Raw genomic sequence first — 20,742 nt, 5'->3', positions numbered from 1 at the left:
CATGCTCACTTCCGAAACAACGCAGAGTTGAAATTCGATTAGGCAGAAAATCTGCTTGTGGCTCTGCTCAACACATAACTCAAGTGACAATCCCTTGCCAAGTCAGCCTATACCTGTTCCCCAGAAATGTTATAGATCCAGGGTCCTGGTGTTGAGTCACAATTGTAACTGGGCAGGAAGTACAAACAGTGAGTGTACACTGGATAGGGGGATTCTATTAACTGGATACATTTGCTATGGAGTCTGGACGTCTACTGACTGATGCAACATAGGACAACATGGGGAAGTGTAGAGTGAAGGGGGTATAGAATTTGTGTGTGAACATTAGTTTATCTGAGCAGAAAGGTGAAGGAGAGGGAGCCTCAGATTTGAACTCTTTACAGATACTCTGCAAAATATTTGAAATGTTCTGATTTTTCCTAACCTTCTATGAACTGAGGGAGCTTTCAGGCTACAATGTATGAAATAGCATTGTATTGGCATTTTATTATCATTACACTTTTAAAAACTGTTGGCTTTCATTGCTTCCTACCAGGAACAGCAAATGTTAATTTTCTGATTTCTCTTGTGTGATTAATTTATCACAGATTAATTATTGTACAGTATTTCAAAAACTATTTCCATACTCTTGGTTTATAAACACTGTTTTCTGGAGGCCAATCAAATGGCAGTGACAGTTACATTTAAAATGTTGATGGAATTATTTCCACAAATTCAGTGTGATCGAGGGAATGAGAAGTCGATGTAAATAGTCTAGGAAATCGGCAAATAAAGACACTGCCAACATCTTTTCATTTTACCTCTGGAAAGTCTTCAGGCAAAGATGACCCATCACAGTCCGTGTCTTCAGCTTTTTCTTCTGCCAGCTTCCCATTGGTCTCTAAAGAACCTGCTGGAGAAATACATTGGAAGACAGAGCTATAGAGAGGTGATGTTATGGGTAGATTAAGTGAAAAGTAGTGCCTGCAGCTAAAAAAACAGGAAAAAAAATGGTTCTCAGGGTACGAGTCCTTGGCCATACATTCATTCTTAACAACTCTTTACTGTCAATGCAGACCATAGGACTAACGGTAGCTTACAGACCTGATTCTCATTTGAACCAAGGTCCTTTATAGCACTTTGGCAGTGTAAAAGGCCTTAAAGTGGGCATAAACTACACTGGCACCCAGTTTAAGTTCTCTTTACTGCCAGAGTGGTGTAAAGGGGCCACAATATAAATATTAACCAGGCCAGCGGACTTCATCATTCTTAGCACAGAACCAAAATTTGGGGTTGGTTAAATGTAGTTTAACTACGTGGTTATTTGCATCGGTATTGAGCTGATGTACCTACTACAAAAGAATGGCAAGTTCTTAACCCAGCAACATGAATCCAAGGGCTGGTCTACACTGGGAGGGGGGGGGGGGTCGAGAAATCGATCTAAGATACGCAACTTCAACTACGTGAAGAGCGTAGCTGAAGTCGAAGTATCTTAGATCGATTTACCTCTCGTCCTCACGGCGCGGGATCGACGTCTGCGGCTCCCCCTGTCGACTCCACTACTGCCGTTTGCGCTGGTGGAGTTCCGGAGTCGACAGGAGCGCGTTCGGGGATCGATATATCGCGTCTAGATGAGACGCGATATATCGATCCCCGAGAAATCAATCGCTACCCGCCGATACGGCGGGTAGTGTAGACGTACCCTAACTCACAGTAGGAGTAGGTCTAAACCTGGATTCTAGTTACTCCCTGTATTAATGAGCCATCATAAAATTGTACAGGATAAAATCTGACCTACTTTAGCTATGTCACTGCTGCTACATCTCCCAGGTTCAACACACCAGCCGTGCTGCTGTATACAACGGGCCAGATCCCAGTGGGTGTAATTTTGGCAGTAATGGAACCACACAGATTTACACCAGCAGAGGCTCTGAGTCTGTAGTTTTAACAGAATGCTAATAGATGAATATAGGCCAGCAAGTTCAGGAAGGAGCAGAGGACAAGGATTAAGTGAGTGAGTGGTGTCTCAAATCTGGTGACCGCAGTAGCAGATACCAGTTTGGTTTAATTCACTGAATTATGTGCAAGCCCCCAGTGATACTTCACACAAGCAATTAGCAACCACTATTCCACAATCATGCCCATTTCAGTTGACGGTGAGTATTCTGTTGCAAAGACGGAGAGGTGTTGAAAAGGGAGCACTGACTCTTGCAGCACTAGGAAGAAAGGAAACTACAACACTGGCTGAAAATTAAAGGAGCAGATTTGCAAAGAAAAAAATATTTTATATTTTTCAAAAATTGCAGTCACAATTTTGTAACCATCAGGGATGTAATTTGGGTGCCTGACTGCACCTGCAAACCAAGACATTTAAACATCATCAGTTCTACCCACAAACAATTTCAGGAACTAATGAGTACCCCCAAAATATTTAAAATAAAGATCAGATTTACGAAATCTGGACTTCACAAAAAGATCCCCTTATTAGACGCACCGTCCCTTTAACCTCTCTTGGAAAAATTCAGTTTGCAAGCTACTTCCATTCCACCACTTTCTGTTAGCTAACCAATAGCCCATTCAGTGTTCATTTCCTGGGATTAGCTTTTTGATGGCTTATAGTACCTGGCAGATGGTCACCTGTGGTTGCATTATTGCGATTTAAGAGGTTCTGGGCTTCCTCGTCTACAACGTTCAACAGATACTGGACAACGTCATTGTGGTCATCCTCATCATAATAGTCATCCTCCAGTATCTCAGTTTCTAGAACAATAAAACAAACAACATGGGGGAAAGAAATATAAAAAGATTAATTCTCATAAAGGAAGTGAATGACAAAAATGGGGCATTCCATCAAGCAGATAGTCTATATATTCTTTAAGATACTAATACTAATAATTATTGTGACTCTCCTTCCTTGACTATGCTACAGAGTTCAAACTCTGATCCCATTACTCCACTTCTCTTTTTATTGGTAAATAACATGTGTAGGAGAAGAACAGGACCCAAAAAACACATTATAGAAATGAATGTCAAGTTTAAGATATTCAAGAAGTTAAAATTGGCTTTTATTTTGAAATCTCTATTGCCTCCTCTCTCTTGTACTCTTGAACTGAGGAGTACACAAATGTTCAAATCTCTCCTCCTTACCTGAGTGATCACTGTTCTTGGAAAAATCTGATATCTGATTTGTAAAACCACTGGAAGGCATGTTTCTAGAATCAGTGAAGTTCATTAGCCCTTTTGCCTGATGAATGCTGCTTACTGCATTTGCATGAGAAACTCCTGTCATGCTTTCCCCATTAACCTAACAAAACAAAAAGTAGCATGAGTTAGTTTTCTTTTTTAATGGCTTGTTGTTTGTTCCTCTAATAGCAGCCCATTCTAACAAAGCACAGGGTACTACTGAGGAGGCAGACACAGAAATGCAGCCTTTTCATGCCTCCTACTCAATTAAGAAAACATGATTTAATCTTAGCGGTAACTTATGCTTGACATTTTTTTAAATTGGCAATGTAACTGCACTATAACTTACAAACGAAACTAAGAAAAACAAAAATTAAGCCAGAATGTAAGAGGAACTTCCTGACAGTGGAGATCTATTAGATTGTGGAACAACCTACCAAGAGAGCAGTGTTGCTGCAATTACTTTCCTCTTCTTGTCTCTCAGACTGAGTCTATATTACACTGGCAATTGAACCACAAAACATTTGTCTCTCAGATCTGTTAACCCCCCTCCTCCCCAAAAGACAGAAGTTTTGCATGACAAGTGCTAGTGCGAACGGCACAACAAAGCTAACCCTTGCTCATTGGGGGTGGAAGTTTTTTGTCGGCAGGAGAGCCGACAAACAGTGGCTACACTGCATGACTTTTAGCGGCACGGCTGTGGCAACACAGCCATGTCACTAAAAGCTGTGTAGTGTAGACAGAACCTAAGAAATAACTGTGAGAGATAGAATACTTTGCATTTATATTGTGTCCTCTATCCAACACTCTCAAACATTAATGATCTTAGCTTCATATCACTTGTACCTCTGTGAGGGAGGTGAGCATTACCTTCATTTCTCAGAAGAGAAAATGGAAGCAGAGAGAGTTTAAATTACTTGGCCAATGTAACATACAAGCACTGTGAGGCACTAGGAACAGAATCCAGATTTCTGAGTTACAGCCCTGTCTGTGCCTTAGCCACAAGACCAGTCTTCTTTCCTTAAATGAAGTTCTGGGCACTGGAAAAATAATTCCAAAAACTTTTGCACTTATTGATTCAGATCAATGGACAGCGCTGTAACTGCACAGTTTAAGATATAGAAATTTTGCCTTAGCTGGGGTTGGCTATTGATTGTATCTTTTTCTCTAGTTAATGAAAATTCCTACCAATGGGACACGCACCTATTTTATCGGAACTGAATAAAGGAAAATAAAGCAGCTGTGTTAAATATGGTTGCTTCATTTTATTTACCTTGGGGACATAAATATCAGGTGCTGTTTCTGTTTTGCCATAGTGATCTCCATGGGGATGGCCTAAACAAAAAAGAACAAATCAATAACCTTTTAAATAACAAAATGTTTGTAGTGATCACATGAAAAAAAGTATCAGAGGGGTAGCCATGTTATTCTGTATCCACAAAAACAACAAGAAGTCCGGTGGCACCTTCAAGACTAACAGATTTATTTGGGCATAAGCTTTCCTGGGTAAAAACCAGATTCCTCGTTGTTATTATGAAAAACAGTTCTTTGGCAGTAAAGAAAAATATTTATCATTTGCTATGAAATGTTATATACTTTCTTCTGCTGACAGTTATTAAAACGAATAACTGAAACTAACTGAATCATAGAACAGTGGGGTACTTAACCACACTCATATCTGAATGACATTATTTTAAAATAACATTATATTTGCAGAGTTAGGAGAAATAAGAGAAGATAATGGTATAATAAAAAACCAAGTCTCCAAAATGACCATTGTTGATAAACAGTAATACCAATACAATATGAATTATATGGGACCAGATGCAAGCGTGTCACTTTAGAGAAATACTGTAAAGCTCCCACCCGCAAAAGTTTAAATCTAAGGGCACATCCCTGCAAACACACATCTCTGGACATAGCGTACGCTCAAGTCAATGAGACTGCTTGTAGCAGTGTTTTCAGGACCAAGTTCTAAATAGACAATGTCTAGACAAGAGATGGGGGATATGAAAGAACAAAAATTCAGTGCAAGATATTAACTTCTCTTTTCTCTTTAAATGGGCATTCATTAACAGGGAAGTAACCTCATGTTCAGGGTGATGCTGAACCTTTGACGGCCAGAAGCTAGGATCACTCCAACTGCCCTATTCTATAGATTCCCCGAAGCTCTGTTATGGGACAAGGTTGGAGACTGGATACAAGGCTCAATGGACCATTGGTCTGACCCAGTCTGACAATTCTTATGTCACACTAGAGTAACACTTTGCAGCTAGAACAGCTCCAAACACACTTTGGATATTAACAAATAAATGAAAATACTGTGGAAAGTGCTATTTGACTATTACAAAATTAAATATCACACTTTTCAGTGGGTACAAGAGCTGTGTTCTTATTCACTGCCTGATCAGAAACATCTGCACGGAATTGTGTGCGCATTCTGAGCTGATTTGTGAATAACAGAAATAGTTCTCTTGTATTATGTGAAACATAGTAAGAAGATTTTGAGTATAATTCTTTTAGTAAACAAAGTGTGTTCAGGTATTATCAAAATTTCCCCATCAATTAAATGGAGACCTTTGGTAGCCTAGAAGACTATAAAAAACGTATCAAGGATATGAAATTAAAAACACAAGACTAACAAAGGAATAAGGGAAAGCAGAAACTGATTCAACTTTCCTCCTTAGGCAAAGTGATATGTAAACAATGCCACAGGAAGCACCAAATTGTTTGTGTTGTATGTAACAATGCCAATTTATCACAAAATCCAATAATTTTCTAAAGCTGAGTACAGAACACTCCATTATGTTTAAATGGTTTTATTCTATTTCTCTGAATTTGAGAAATTCTGTACTCTCTTATCCATGTCCTTATGTAAAGTGGCTTCTTAAATTTGTTGCAGAAGTTTGGCAAATCTTATTTAAAATAATATCTTATCTTATTTATGACAGGCTTTTATAGGCAAAAGAAAGATATCACACTTTGGTTGTCACTGATAGAAAGAAACTCATTTGCAGTAGGTAACTAAGAGATCCTTACCATTAGCTTTCATTAACTTTGGACTTGAGCTAACAGAGCCTCTGGACTTTGGAACCAAAGGGTGACCATCTCTGCGATAAGAAGAAACACACTATATTTTTGATTTGTGAAAAGGAACCATATGTAAGTATCTATATGAGGGCAATCTCCTATTGACTATTAGGCCTTAACTATGTCAATCACATTTTCCTTGGAGAGATTTGGAATAAGGTACCAAGAATATTCAATATCCCAATAATAGAAAGGTATTCACCAGATAATATCCTGGTTCATATCTACTTTCAGAAGAGGGAGAAAACTTCACTGGGCTAGGCGCGATCTAGTGTAGATAGGTGCAACCTAGTGGCCTGAGCCTAGGGCTTAAAACTTAGAATTCCTCAGTTCCTGCAGCTCCTCAGAAAATCAAGCTTTAGGTGCCTGAAAATGAGGCACACAAAAGTAGTGGAAACTTGGTAATTTCTCTACCTCAGTTGCCCCATCTGTAAAGTAGGGATAGCAATACCGATATAGCCACCTCTTCACAGGATTATTCCAAGGATTAAATTATTGCTAGTAAAGAGTTCTGAAATTAAAGGATCAAGGATGCAGCTGCTCTGTGCCACCCATGTAGCATAATCTGAGCCTACAGCCAGGTTTGCTGTGCCAGGGAGGGTTGCTCCAGTGCACAAACATAAACCTAGGGAGGCACAGAGCCAATGTGTAATCTCTTACACCACTCCTCCTCCCGGCTGCTGATGTAGTAGGGGAAAGGTGTGGCTGGAACACCCCTGAACTAGGTCAATCTTCATCTGCAATTTCAGTATTCTGTGTGTATCTCTACACTGCAGCTGGGAATGAGCCTAACAACCCAGGTAGACCAACTTGTGCAAGCAGGGCTTGAATTAGTGCATTAAAAATAGCAGTGTGGATGTGGTGGCTCAGGCTTTCAAGCCCACCAGACCCCCTAGACTTGAGAATCCGAGATCCAGCCCAAAATACAGCTATTTATAACACGCTAGCTTGAGCCGTGCTAGTGCAAGTCTGTCTGTCTGGGCTGGGAGGCTCACTCCAGTTGGTACAACTTTTGGAAAAAAATGAAAAACATTGACAAATTTGACAACTTTTTCCAAAACAATTAGGTTTTTTTTTAAAAGGCACTTTGATCCACTTAACTTATTACTAAGGCTAAGATTTTGTCACGGTTATTTTTAGTAAGTCATGGACAGGTCACGGGCCATAAACAAAAATTCACGAAAGCCTGTGACCTGTTTGTGACTTTTACTAAAAATAATTTTGACAAAATGAGGAGTGGGGGATCGCAGTGGATTCCGTGATTTCCATGACCTCCATGACATAATTGTAGCCTTACTTATTATACACATGTCCTACCCTGCTTATTACATAATGCCCACACACAAGCTGGGCATATATCAAATTTAGTCTGAGAATGCCTCGTACGGTGCAATCTGCAGCTGGACAGTTTTATCCTCACTATGAGCCCAATCTGATGAGATACCGAGCATTCTCAACTCCATTAAGCCAACGGAATTGAGTCAACAGAGCACCCTGAAGAATCAGGCCTTTTAAAAATAGCCATTATCACTCCAATTGATTAGCTATTGTAGCTGTGTCTACTTAAATGCATTTTCCTGGCACAACTATGTCAGTTAAAAATCACATGCTGGAATTAGCTTCCAGAGGATACCTTGTAGCTTTCAGCACCACTTTAGGAAGTGACATTTCCAGGGCTCTTTTGGCTTCTTTCAGAGTCATTCCCTGTGTGCTGACTCCATTAATATAATGGATGATATCCAATGTACGAAGACTTTCCTCGTTGGCAGCAACTGACCGTGGCTTTATATCACTAATATACACCACCTGGTAAAAGCTGTCATGACCTCCTGATATAGACAGACCTGTGCAGAAGAAAAAAATCCTCAATTTTTTCTTTTAGTAGTTATGTGTGATTTTTACAGTGGGACCAAGAAAGGCATTTCACACAAGCGCAAACAGCCATACAATTTTTTATTACCCAGCTCTTCTTTATGGCACGTTAATGTAATATCAGGCAGCAAATGAGGCAACACTGGAATCTTTGGTAACTCCAGAACCCGTCCAACCACTAATCTGACAGTCTTTGGTGCAGCTCGGAGAAAATTAACTGCATCTGTGTGACTCATGTTAGTGACATCCATGTCATTAACCTGTGAAGAGAACAGCAACAGAAAAATCCTCATTATAGTTGCAATTAAAACAGCCAATGATACCAAGAAAATTCAGCTGAAGTCCCTGTTATTTGTATTTCATATTAAATGACAAAATATAAATGTTGTAAATGACAGCAACTGCAATCTATGAGGTTATCCATTTCCACGAACAAACACATTTAATGGAAATGGTAGTAGTAAAGAAACAAATCCTGAACTACCAATGTTAAAGTAGTAAATAAATTACAAAAAAGATATAATATATACCAGTTTCCATAAAATGGAAGAATAAGCTTTTTGCAAGCCAGGGCCTGAAAGCCAGACTCAGTCCCTAATCCACACTGGTTTATGATTTTATTACTTACCTAACGCCTGGTCTACACTGGGGGGGGGTCGAACTAAGGTATGCTTGTGTGTAGCTGAAGTCGAACTACCTTAGTTCGAACTACTTACCCGTCCTCACGGCGCGGGATCGACATCCGCCGCTCCCCCGTCGACTCTGCCACCGCCGTTCGCAGTGGTGGAGTTCCGGAGTCGACGGGAGTGCGTTTGGAGTTCGATATATCGCGTCTAGATGAGACGCGATATATCGAACTCCGAGAAGTCGATTGCTACCCGCCGATCCGGGCAGGTAGTATGGACGTACCCTAAGGTTAAAGGTTATTCCACAGGATTTAATGCCCCGATCTAGCAAAATTGCCATGCATGCTAAACTCTATGTACTCTGAATGGTCCTATTGACTTCAGTGGAATTACTAAGTGCATGTGTAAATCTTTGCAGGATGGGGACCTAAGAACGTAATTAAGCGCATTCTTGTTCCACAACACTTTACAATGTTAGCATTTGCTTCAGTGTAGCTGTATTAATAGACTTTTTAACGTTCTGTTTACTAGAAGGAGTGTGACAAGAAAATTTATCCAAGCTTACCTGAACAGTTCCTCTCTGACACTAGATGATCATGATGGTCCCTTCTGACCTTAAAGTCTATGAGTATTTTGAAAGGAACCCCTAACTGTAACCTAAAAGATCATATATACTGAGCCCAACCCTATCTACTATTTTTCTGTCTGGAAGGATTACACAGATGTTAACAGCAAAAGGTTTAGTGAACATGCGTCAGTCATCTTCCATGTGTTTTATTTTATACTTATATTTAAGCTGGTTCAACAACTGTCATATTATGAATTGCAATACACGCTTTTAGTTGTCTGCTTCTCATCCACACATTTGACTGAGCACACCACAGAATCCAGAATTCCTATTTTTCTGGTCCAAAATTAGTTTGTTTCCTCTCAATTATCACACAAATCCCTTAATCTTGAGTTGGGTTTCACTATGAAATTTTACGCATCTCACCTTGATAAGCCGGTCTCCTGGTCGTAGCCTCCCATCACTTTTGGCAGGATCCTGAATAACGTCATGAATGTAGCAACCAATGTTATCATTGCCTTTGGTCACTGTGAAGCCCAGGCTACCTTTTTCTGATTTAGTCATGGTAACATGGAGTTCCACCTCCTATGGGAAAAACAGTGTGTTAAATAAACAATGGTCTGGAATGTGGATATACAGTGTATACTGTATGAAACGTATGGTCATCCGAATGAGCTGCTGCAATTAAAACTGTTTAAGAAAACACACTTTATTAACCAATTTACTTCAATCAAATATAGGTTCTAATCCTGCAAACACATCTGTACTGAGGTTTATGTATTGAAATCCATGGGACTACTCATGCACATAAAGTGAAGCAGGGGCATAACATCCTTGCAGGATCAGGGCGACACTGAATACGTCAGGGGTGGGCAATAATTTTTGCATGGAGGCGACTCCACAAATTTTGGTAAGTTGTCATAGGCGGCACATTTCTACTATATTAATGGAGAGGGTGCAGGGTCTGGGAGGGAGTTTGGTGCAGGAGGGGGCTCTGGGCTGGGGGTGGGTTTGGGGTGTAGGAGAGGGTGCAGGGTCTGGAAGGGAGTTTGGTGCAGGAGGGGGCTCTGGGCTGGGGGTGGGTTTGGGGTGTAGGAGAGGGTGCAGGGTCTGGGAGGGAGTTTGGGTGCAGGAGGGGATTCTGACCTGGGGCAGAGGATTGGGGTGAAGGAGGAGGTGTGAGAGTTGGGAGGGAGTTTGGGTGCAGGAGGGGATTCTGACCTGGGGCAGCGTATTGGTGTGCAGGAGGGGGTGCGAGGTGCAGGCTCTGGCCAGGAGGGGCTTACCACAAGTGGCTCCTGGCCAATGGTGCAGCAGGGCTCAGGCAGGCTGCCTGCACGCTGTGGCCCCACGCCACTCCTGGAAGCGGCTCCGGCTGGCACATCTCTTTTGTGTGCCCCTTGAGGGAAGGGGACAACGGGTTTCCGTGCGCTGCCCACATCCGCGAGCAATGCCCCTGAAGCTCCCATTGGCTGGTTTCCGGCAGGGTCACCGTGAGTGGGTTTGGGCCCTGGTGAAAAATTTTTTTCAGACCCCCCAGCAAGGGCAGACCGGCTAAACTGGGCTGACGAAGCCGGGGAAGCCGGGCCCCCTTCCAGACCGCTGGGCCCCCGTAATTTGTACCTGCTTCCCCCCCCCTCGTCAGCCCTAGTTTCCAGGGGTACGCAGAGACATGTCAGCAGCAGCCAGCCACTTCCGGGAGCAGCGTGGGACCATGGCAGGCAGGCAGCCCGCCTGAGCACCCCACTGCACCACGGGACTTTTAGTGGCCCAGATATCACGAGGAGGCAGCCAAAGAGCCCGGCGGGCTGGACAAAAATGTTAGATGGGCCGAATTCGTCCCATGGGCTGTATTTTGCCCACCCCTGGAGTAGAGCAACTAGAATAAAACTGGGCACGGGAGATGAAGGTGCTCTCCTACAAAAGGATAAAACTTCAGGTTTCCATTACTAAGCTGGAGTACTGTATTGTATATCTTGGTATTACACACATGCATGCCTTTTATATTATACATTTGTAGTTTACATGCATTTTATGTTCTATGTTTATGATTCTGCTTTACTTGCACAGAAATTAACAGAACAACAAGAAGAAAAGATCAAAAGAAGAGATTAATAGTGTGATGATGCATTTGTGAACGGTGAATTTAGCGTTGACTTTTAAACACTAGAGAATTGCACTGATAGGCTTGTCTAAATGGTGCAGCAATGTGCACAAGAGGGGTATGATTTCTAAGGTGCACCAATGTTTTGTGCACCAACTGGCCCACATAGACCCTGCTAACATACAGTAAAAGTTCCCTACTGTGCGTTAACATAATACTGGTTATATGAATATGCATTAGGGAACTTCTGATGTGTGCTAACAGGGTCCCAGTACGCTTTAGAAATCACCCCCCTTTCCATCCCCTGTAACATGCTTGTATAGGCTAGCCCTTTGTAACGCACAGTGCTCTGGGATGCAGAGAGAAAGACCTGGTCTCTATTTTCAGCAGTTTTTTTACTCTGTGAATTGACAGGGAGCGAGAGAGACGGAGGTGCTTTGTGCTGCACAACACCGTCCTCTGGGATGTGAAGCAGCGATGTCAGAAGGTTCTCAGAAGGGTTTGATGCATTGCTTCTGAGGCCGAAAGAAGAGTATCTGGGGGGATGGACATACGTAAAACAGAGGAAATGGATTGGATCACAAGGGCCCCAACCAGTCCGAGGGTAACAATGGGGAAAATATATTGACAGGTAAGAAGCTTAGCCTCAGAACATTGTCCCTACATAGTTACACACAGTGCCAAATCTTCAAAATATGGATTAAAACTGTACATAAGAAATATGTGTGCACCTGTGTGTCCATCCATAATATGCACAGGGCAATGGAGCATTTAACTACCCAAATTGTACGTATGCACAGGCAATTATGCAGGCTGCACAGCTTTAGAGTCTGATTTGAAAAAAAACACGTTTTTTATTTCAAAGAGTAAGTAAGATATTTGAATCTCTCAAGTGCCTCATTTATAAACACATCTAGGGACACTGTCTTAACAATGCTACCAGTCCTATTGTCACAAATGGCCAGGCCACCTCCTATTAGCAGATTGTATGAGAGCCTTTTGCAAAACACATCCTCAGTTAACTATAAATTTAAATTAGAAGATAGAACAATTACCCTAATTTTAAGTCAATATAAATAGGATGCATTTTGTTACAGCCAAACCCATGGCTAAATAAAACCCCAAGAGACACACTCTTTAACACATTTATAGCGCAGAGAGAGAAAGTAATTACTGGTTCATATTCATCAGCATGTTTCTCAAACTGGTTGAGCAGTGATGTTATCTTCTCTCTTTGTGGAACTAGCTCCGAGATGGTACTGATGTAGGCATCATCCATTAAACCAGGGGTTGCAATCTCAGTAACAGTTCTACAGCTTGGTATTGGTGGCAAGTCCAGTGGTAGAGGAGATGGAGGATTACTGTGAGAAGACAGGGAAACAAGAGTTTGAATGGTTTGGAATATTTGAGCCAGACTTTGTTGCTTACATGGTTAGAGCTCTGCAAACATACAATGTTTCACTTCACAGGTATTCATGTGTGAACTCTGATATTTCTGCAGACATTTACAAACTTGATACAGGGGTCAAATTGTACCATCCCTCACTCCCAAATCAACACAAGTCTTTGGTGTTAAAATGACTACATTTTATCTGGACAAAGTCTTGAATTTTTATTAATAGGCCTTATCATCCATCTTTGCAGAAAAATTCCACCCTTTTGACTGTTCTAGGTTTGCAAAATCTGAGTATTTATTTTTGCAAAATAAGTAATATTTACAATCATACCTGTCCTCAAACTCTGGCTTGCTGGGAGTCTCATGAGCAGAGTAGTAGATGGTACGAATTGCTTCTTCCTGGCTACAAGGAGTTTCATACTGAGTGTATGCTGCTGCCATCATTTTGTCTAGTGTCTGGTACAGGGCAGAATTCCAGCCAGGGCTTGCTATCTGTGTTGGGGTGACCACTACCTCTTCTTCGCCACTCCCACTGCTGTCACTGTAGCTGTCTCTCCTAGAAGGGGATTTTAATCGCTTCTTGCTCTTATCAGTCACTTCATTTTCATCTGAGCTGTCACCTTGATCTCCATTTGACGCCCCAGACGTTTCTGTGCTGATGTCTGGAAATATTTGTTGTGGGGAATTTATGGGAGTCTGCAACAAATGTGATGTTTAAGAAATCAGACTCTGGCTCTAATGGTCATTTATTCATTTTAGGCTTGGCAGAAAATGCGTAAAGAATGCAGAAATAATCAAACATGTTTAATCAAAGGTTCATTCTATTTACTTCAGAAGTCAGCACAGTGGAACAAACTCAGCCCTGGTATAACTCCATACAGTTCAGGGTGAATTTAACTTATTTTCTGTAACATAACACGTGTAATTTTCAAATGTGTATCTAGGAAATTTCAAAAGCGCTAATTGAAATGGGAGTTGTGGGTGCTCAGCTCTCTAAGAAACTGAAACTGCCGGTAGGCACTGAGAGGCAGATCCTCACTTAGTATAAATGGTCAATGGGCCTATGACAAGTTACACCAGCTGAGGATCTGTCCCCAAAACATTTGGCTCCAGTCCCATTTCCCAAAGAACTGTGTAATCACACTCCCATAAAGGTGATGTACCAATCAATGATGAGTATGGAAGCTTTGACAGTTCCATTTATTCATCCCGTGGGAAACCTCTGTGTTCAGGTACTCACCCATCCCGAACCCCATCAACCGCTTTTCGTTACTTAATTTTCTCCTTTGTTCCTCTTGCCCTTTGTTTAAATTTGTGTTTAGATGTCCACACACAGGATACAAATCTGTTTCTATTGTCATGTAAGAACAGTTTTTATCTGGTAAACAACAATGAAGTGACTTGATTTGAAGACTCCTTCCCAATAATTTTTCAATTGTTCTTTATTACTGAAAGCTACTCTACTAATGTGGACTTCTCCACCATGGAGTTCCATTTTTTTTCTGCTGCAGTATATATAGTCTAGTTTCCATCAACACTAAAATATTCTAAAATGGCATTGTGCTCTTTGGACTGATTTGATGGAGCACTTTTACAAATCCTCTTTGGGATCATGTATTTTAACTCAGAAAACAGGGCTGAGTTTTTTCCAACTTGATGTACAGCAAAACTAAACTATAAATAACTGTTGTTATTAAATGGCAGTTTCATGACTAATTCACCACACATCTCACCGAAAATATAACCCTAGGTGAAGCCAACTTCAAACTAACAATCAACACTACCAAGGAAAGTGTAGTTATAGTATTTTAAGCCATTTAGGAGTTTTTTTTTTTAAAATTGTACTATTGTAAATATACAAAAGCCTTGTATTTTTTCTTATTTCTATGAAATAGGCTGTGTTTCTATCTTGTGAGGTAACACAGCAAACACATTTGTATGATCCTCTATTCCCCTGCCACCTCTCTTTATTTTTCATTTACATGTGCAACCAATGTATTCTGAATAAGCAAAACTTAATGAAGACAAAACTAAAACATCATATGCCATAGGTCTTACCAACAGAGAAGGATCAATTTCTGGTAGTATACCGGGTGGTGGCCTGCAAAGGAGGAGAGAGACTTCTGGGGATGTTCCTCTGAGTGCTGAGATGACCTCCTACAGGTACAGTTAATTTTGTATTAGACACAGGTCCCACTTGCAAGATAGTTACTACTGACAAGTAAGACAATAGAGAGAGTTCTAACCTGCTGGGATAGTCCTTTTAATGAAGCCCCGTTCACTTTCAGGATGACATCCCCAACTTCAATCCGCCCACTTTCAGCTGCAGGCTGCCCTGGGAAGAGCTTTTTAACCCTCACTATGCTTGAGCCCAATTGCTCCGGAGTAAGGTTGTCTTCACGACAAAAACTGAACCCCAGGCCTGAGCTGTTCTTCAGCAACTTTACCTCAAATGTGTTGTCTGGAAAATAAACAGAAAGAATAGACTACTTCTCTCCTTTCCTACAGTACCCTCTCCATGAAGGCTGCTTATTCAGCAACAGCAATCAGACTGCATCCCAATAGTTTTGGGTAGGGGGTTACCATGTGTAAAAGTTTTGTAAGGAGTCCTGTGTATGATCGGTTTAGACAAAACATGTCAAAATGATTCATGGGTTCTTTCCCTAATGTTCTTCTCTTGGAAATGTCCACACTGTTGTATGTTATCCCCAAAATAGCAGGACCTGGGAGAGGCTCAGAGGACATGCAGGAAGGCTGTAAGGGCATTATGTTGTAGAAATAATTGGGAAGTATAGAGGAGGAGGAACATTCTGGAGTTGGCCATGATTAAGGCTATGATTTAATGACAGATATTTTTAGTAAAAGTCATGGACAAGTCACAGGCAAGAAGCAAAAAATCATGGCCCCATGACCTCTCCACAACTTATACCATAAATACCCCTGACTGAATCTTGGGGTGGGGGCACAGTATCAGCGGCGGGGGTGTGTGTGTCCTGGAGGGCCCACGACACCAGCTGCCAGGGGAGAGGGGGAAGCTCTGGGGGGCTCATTGCCCCAGATGCAGGGGGAGGAACCCCGGGGGCACACGTTGCTGTGGGGGAAGCCCTACGGGGCCCGCTGCCAGGGGGAAGCCCTGGGGGACCAGCAAATGCTCCGGCCACTGCTGCGGGAGGAACCCTGGGGGCCAGAGGCAGCTCAGGCCGCCACTGGGAGGAAACCCCGGGTCCTGCTGCTGCTCCGGCTGCCCCGGGACCGCTGCTGGGAGCCGCCAAGCTATAGTTGCTCCCGCCACCCCCGGAACCGCTGCTCTGGCAGTCCCCAGGGCCAGCCGCATCAACTGCTGCTTGGGCAGTCTCCGGGGCCAGCTGCCTGGGACTACCAGAGCAGCAGCTGGTGGGGCCTCTCCTGCAGCGCTGGTGTGACTGGCTGCGGGGCTGCCTGAGTGGCTGGCTGTGGAGCTGCTCCAGCAGTGGCCAGTGTGGCTGTCCCCAGGGCCACTTGAGCAAGATTCAGTCAGGGTCCACTGGCTGCTGCATAAGTCATGGAGGTCGCTGGAAGTCACAGAATCGGTGATAAACACGGAGCCCTAGCCATGATCTATTACAGGGAGTAATGCCCTTCGTTTCAAAGGTGACACAATATAAATAAGTTAAGGAATGGTAAGGGAAGAAACTATTTAAAAAGCTGCTAAAATAAATGACTGAGACACCATTAAAGGAAATATTCAAAAAGCATTTAACAACATGAAAGAGAATTTGTGTTGTACACAAGGCTTAGACGTGTTCACTGCCAGCCCTAAATTTCGTGATACTTTTCACTGGAGGATCATCTGGCTGCAAGAAAATGAAGTTTTGGGTATGCTCTAAAGCTCAGACAGTTTTTCTCCATGACCTGACCTTCAGTGACAAAGTTGTAGTCTTTGGTATTTGTCATTTTTTTCTCTGGTTTGTTCTGAGGCTCACTTTGTCCTGCCTGATTTGGAGGCGTGCACTGCGGTGTAATGGGCGCATGAACTTTGGCCACTGGAAGCTGCCCCTTCTCCAGCAACAGATGCACTACCTACACAAATACAACATATTCAAGTTAGTTAGCACGAGCCACAAAAATACCACATTTTGCCATATAGCGTCTAGTCTAATCTGTTTTGGGTAACTAAATTTCACAGCCATAAATTCTACGGATTTATAAAAAAATCCCCCATAAATCACTGTAAGTAGCCTATTAGTTTATTAAGAACTGCAAATGGCAACATCATCAACAATAATCATAGAATCATAGAATATCAGGATTGGAAGGGACCTCAGGAGGTCATCTAGTCCAACCCCCTGCTCAAAGCAGGACCAATCCCCAACTAAATCATCCCAGCCAGGGCTTTGTCAAGCCGGGCCTTAAAAACCTCTAGGGAAGGAGATTCCACCACCTCCCTAGGTAACCCATTCCAGTGCTTCACCACCCTCCTTGTGAAAAAGTTTTTCCTAATATCCAACCTAAACCCTCCCTCACTGCAACTTGAGACCATTGCTCCTTGTTCTGTCAAAAAAAAAAAAAAAGGCAAAAAGCAATAGAGTAACAGAGCCACAAGATATCAACCAGACAGCATCTAAAGTAAATTAAGATCCCCCTCCGATATTGTGAGGCATGAGGGATAATTAAAAAATGCCACTGATGATATGCTTCATACACGGGTCCTGCATCAAGGGAATCTGTTTACAGTCTGTACTGGTTGCATTTTACTATTCCAGAGAGCTAATATTTGTACATGCACCATGCATTTTCATGCATGATTAGCTAAGGGCCAAATTCTGATATCGGAAGCAGCAGCCTTATGCCATGAATAGTGACATTAACTGAAGATCGCACCACTTTTGGAGTGAGGTGCTACTCAACATGATTGAGTGTAGCAGAAAGTGGTCCAAAGCAAGGAAGTGCACAGTGGAGAGCTCCTGTTGTCAGTTTTGTCTACTGCACTTTTACTCATGATACGTTTATTTACCTAAGATAGGAGAAGAATATTACCCAGGGGTGAAAGTAAAATTGAAAACTTACCCGTATGGGGGCCGGCTCCACAGCCCCCCCAGAAGGGGCGGGGCCTCGGGTGGAAGGGGCGGGGCTGGGGTCAGCGTCCCCCAGCCAGCCCTTTTTAGGCTGCCTGGCCCATGCCGCACAAGGCTCCAGTGGTGATTTAAAGGGCCCGGGGCTCTGGCCGCTGCTGCCACTACCGCAGCAGTGGCCGGAGCCCTGGGCCCTTTTAAATTGCCGGCCCCGGGGCAGCTGCTCCTTTTGCCCACCCCCTATTGGCAGCCTAGGGGGGCAAAATGGGCAGGGACGATAAAGCGCTGCCGCAGAAGAGCTTTAAGCAAGGTCTTTGCCGCGGCAGCGCTTTAATGTTGCTGCCCCTTTTGGCTTCTCCGTCAGCGGCCCTGCCACTAGGGACCTGGCAGGGCCGCTGACAGGGGGCACAAAAGCGGCAGGGGCTGGTACCGGCGGCCACTTTTTCCTGGTACGCCGTACCGGCCTGTACCACCTTACTGTCACCCCTGATATGATCTTACCTGGCCAGTGTTTCTCAGGGTTTCCACAGCTTGTTTATGGGTAGCACCCTCCAAACTAATCCCATTGACAGAGAGCACACGGTCACCTAGAAGCAAACAATGCATGATTTAGAAGAAGGAGGAATGTAATAAAAAATTAATTCATATAGAACACGCTTATAATCCATGTAAGAGTGATCTGTTCGTTTCTCAATGAACAAGGGTAGTGACTCGGGCAATCCCCCATTTACTGAGAGGAGAATAGGGCTTTTTGTATCAGAAGTGTTCTGTAACTGAATTCCAACCCCAAAATCTAGGACCATTTTAATGCTCGAAGCCATGCTTCACTGGGAAATCTGGGGAGAAATATAATAACCTCTCGTCTAACTGTGGGACTCCACTTCACTAAGAAGACTGACTTAAAAACAAAGACTGTCAGAGCTATTAAAAGGATTTTCTGTACTGAGATACTTAGCATGTCAAGCGAGGAGGTCACTAATAACACAAAGCCTCTTTCTCCTCTCTCTGGGCGCACTCAAAGCAATTTGCTCCATTAAAGCAGAATGCATTAGAACGAAACAGCGACTAAAAAATATTTTGTCATTTTTTCCCACCAGTACAGTTTCAGCAGTTTCTGCAGATACTGCAATAGTCCCACACTTTGTCTTCCTTTCTTATCTCCTCATTGCATAACACTGTCAAATTTATACACTTAGCACTTATTAACGGTTTAAATGGTCCGAGTGCTTTACAAATTAACCCTTACACCACCCGTATGAGGTAGAGACTAAGGTGATGCAGTGCTATAGAAAAACCTCAGAGGTAGGTCGTTTCCCATTGACAATATAGACCCATAAAGAGATTACAAGTAACCAAGGCCAGGCAGTCAGTAGACCTCTGGAGTTCTTAGCTCCTAGACCATGATGCCTCTCCAAAGCCTACATAAAGTCATCTGGATTTCATTCTACTGCTATTTAAGAAAACTTGTGGAAAGAGCAAAGTATGTACCTTTCTGAATTCTACCATCAGCCTCAGCTGCTCCCTTAGGAATAATGGCCTTCACATAAATGCCACCATGTCTTACACTGGTGTTTATGCCACCCTAAATGGAGAATAAATAGGTAAAATGCAAACCTTTAAAAACTTAAACAGAAGATCTTAGGTCAAGAAAGCTAAACAATCCTTAAGAAACTCAGGGAGCACTCAAGCCATCCGCATGTAAAAGCAACAGCCAACTTATTGTAAATAAAATATTTTGAGATCCATGCAAATCATAACCAACTGGGGTGGATGTGTGTGGGGGGTGGGGTTAAAACCATTAGGCTCAAATGCAAACCTTTCTAGTAAAACAAGTGTCCTTCAAGCAGAACTACGAAAGCACTAGAATCTGCATATATGAGTGTGGAAAAGCTAAGTGTTGTTTGTGCACAACATGCATCAGCAGCCAAGATAAAAGATGCATACATGCAATATCCTAGTTTTGTTCACCATTATTAAAGTAATGTGAAATTTAAAGGTATTCCTCTCTCTCAGGTTACAGAAAGCTTTTCTTGAAAGCAAAATATTTGAGCTAGGAGGTGCCATAAAGATTTGGGTTAAAGGTCTGCTTAGGTTTCAAGTGAATTTACTTTGGGGCACTCAACCTACTTCTTAATGCATATATCCATCACCACACAGTTCGATGTCATTGCAGGGATTCCCCCAGCTTTTAAAGGAAGAGAAGGAGCTAGCCCACAAATGATATCAGTCTGTGCCCCAAAGATCCAATTGTTTTAATATTACTTGCGAGTAAGCTAAAGGTTGACAGTAGATTTTAGAACAGTGCAAGGATAAAGGTGGAGGCAGAACATGACAAAGTGAGATATGGTGACCACTTGTTAGGCCTCTGAGGAAAGTCCTTGCACTGGTGACCATTGGCAGCATCGAAAGAGTCACTGGAATAGCAGGGTTGCTGCATGTCAATGGCTACATTGTCATTATACTACTGCATAATTTACACCTTCATTCATCTGTCATAGTGAATCTGGCTCCAAACCGTGATAATTACTACAATTTCTTTAGAGTTAGAGCATGTTTTCATTTACAATTCATAGGCAAAGTTCACAATATGTAACTGAGCCATAATCCAGACTATGGACCAAAGAATCTGTTGTAAAGATTCTCCCCAACCTGCAAGTCAACCTCACATCCTTTATCTAATTCTCCTGCCAGTTAGAAACCACTTGTATCTGCCTTCAACTGTTTAAGATATTTAAGAAGAATGCATTACCTATAGCTAAGGCTACATTTTAGTCACAGATATTTTTAGTAAAATTTATGGACAGGTCATGGGCAGTAAACAAAAATTCACATATGTGACCTGTCCATGACTTGTACTGTATACCCCTGACTAA

General features: G+C 42.4%; 1 protein-coding gene across 2 annotated transcripts in view; it reads right to left on the bottom strand.

Moving 5' to 3' along the window:
• The window catches only part of PTPN13 (protein tyrosine phosphatase non-receptor type 13), a 144,113-nt gene that overhangs the window by 12,912 nt on the left and 110,459 nt on the right, over window positions 1-20,742 (bottom strand). The window contains exons 25-39 of one of the 2 annotated variants that reach the window (XM_045019370.1): window positions 19,358-19,451; window positions 18,371-18,456; window positions 16,715-16,877; window positions 15,065-15,279; window positions 14,877-14,975; window positions 13,150-13,514; window positions 12,597-12,783; window positions 9,745-9,903; window positions 8,213-8,384; window positions 7,886-8,096; window positions 6,202-6,272; window positions 4,436-4,497; window positions 3,127-3,283; window positions 2,617-2,739; window positions 801-892 (exon numbers count right to left, since the gene is read on the bottom strand). In XM_045019370.1, coding sequence (XP_044875305.1) covers window positions 801-892; window positions 2,617-2,739; window positions 3,127-3,283; window positions 4,436-4,497; window positions 6,202-6,272; window positions 7,886-8,096; window positions 8,213-8,384; window positions 9,745-9,903; window positions 12,597-12,783; window positions 13,150-13,514; window positions 14,877-14,975; window positions 15,065-15,279; window positions 16,715-16,877; window positions 18,371-18,456; window positions 19,358-19,451 — 2,256 coding nt within the window. Of the gene's footprint in view, window positions 1-800; window positions 893-2,601; window positions 2,740-3,126; window positions 3,284-4,435; window positions 4,498-6,201; window positions 6,273-7,885; window positions 8,097-8,212; window positions 8,385-9,744; window positions 9,904-12,596; window positions 12,784-13,149; window positions 13,515-14,876; window positions 14,976-15,064; window positions 15,280-16,714; window positions 16,878-18,370; window positions 18,457-19,357; window positions 19,452-20,742 lie in introns of both variants that reach the window. The other variant, XM_045019371.1, reaches the window with a different exon arrangement.

Source organism: Mauremys mutica, chromosome 5 (genome assembly GCF_020497125.1).
Source record: "Mauremys mutica isolate MM-2020 ecotype Southern chromosome 5, ASM2049712v1, whole genome shotgun sequence".
NCBI lineage: Eukaryota > Metazoa > Chordata > Testudines > Geoemydidae > Mauremys > Mauremys mutica.
This window is presented reverse-complemented; position numbering and strand designations above follow the sequence as displayed.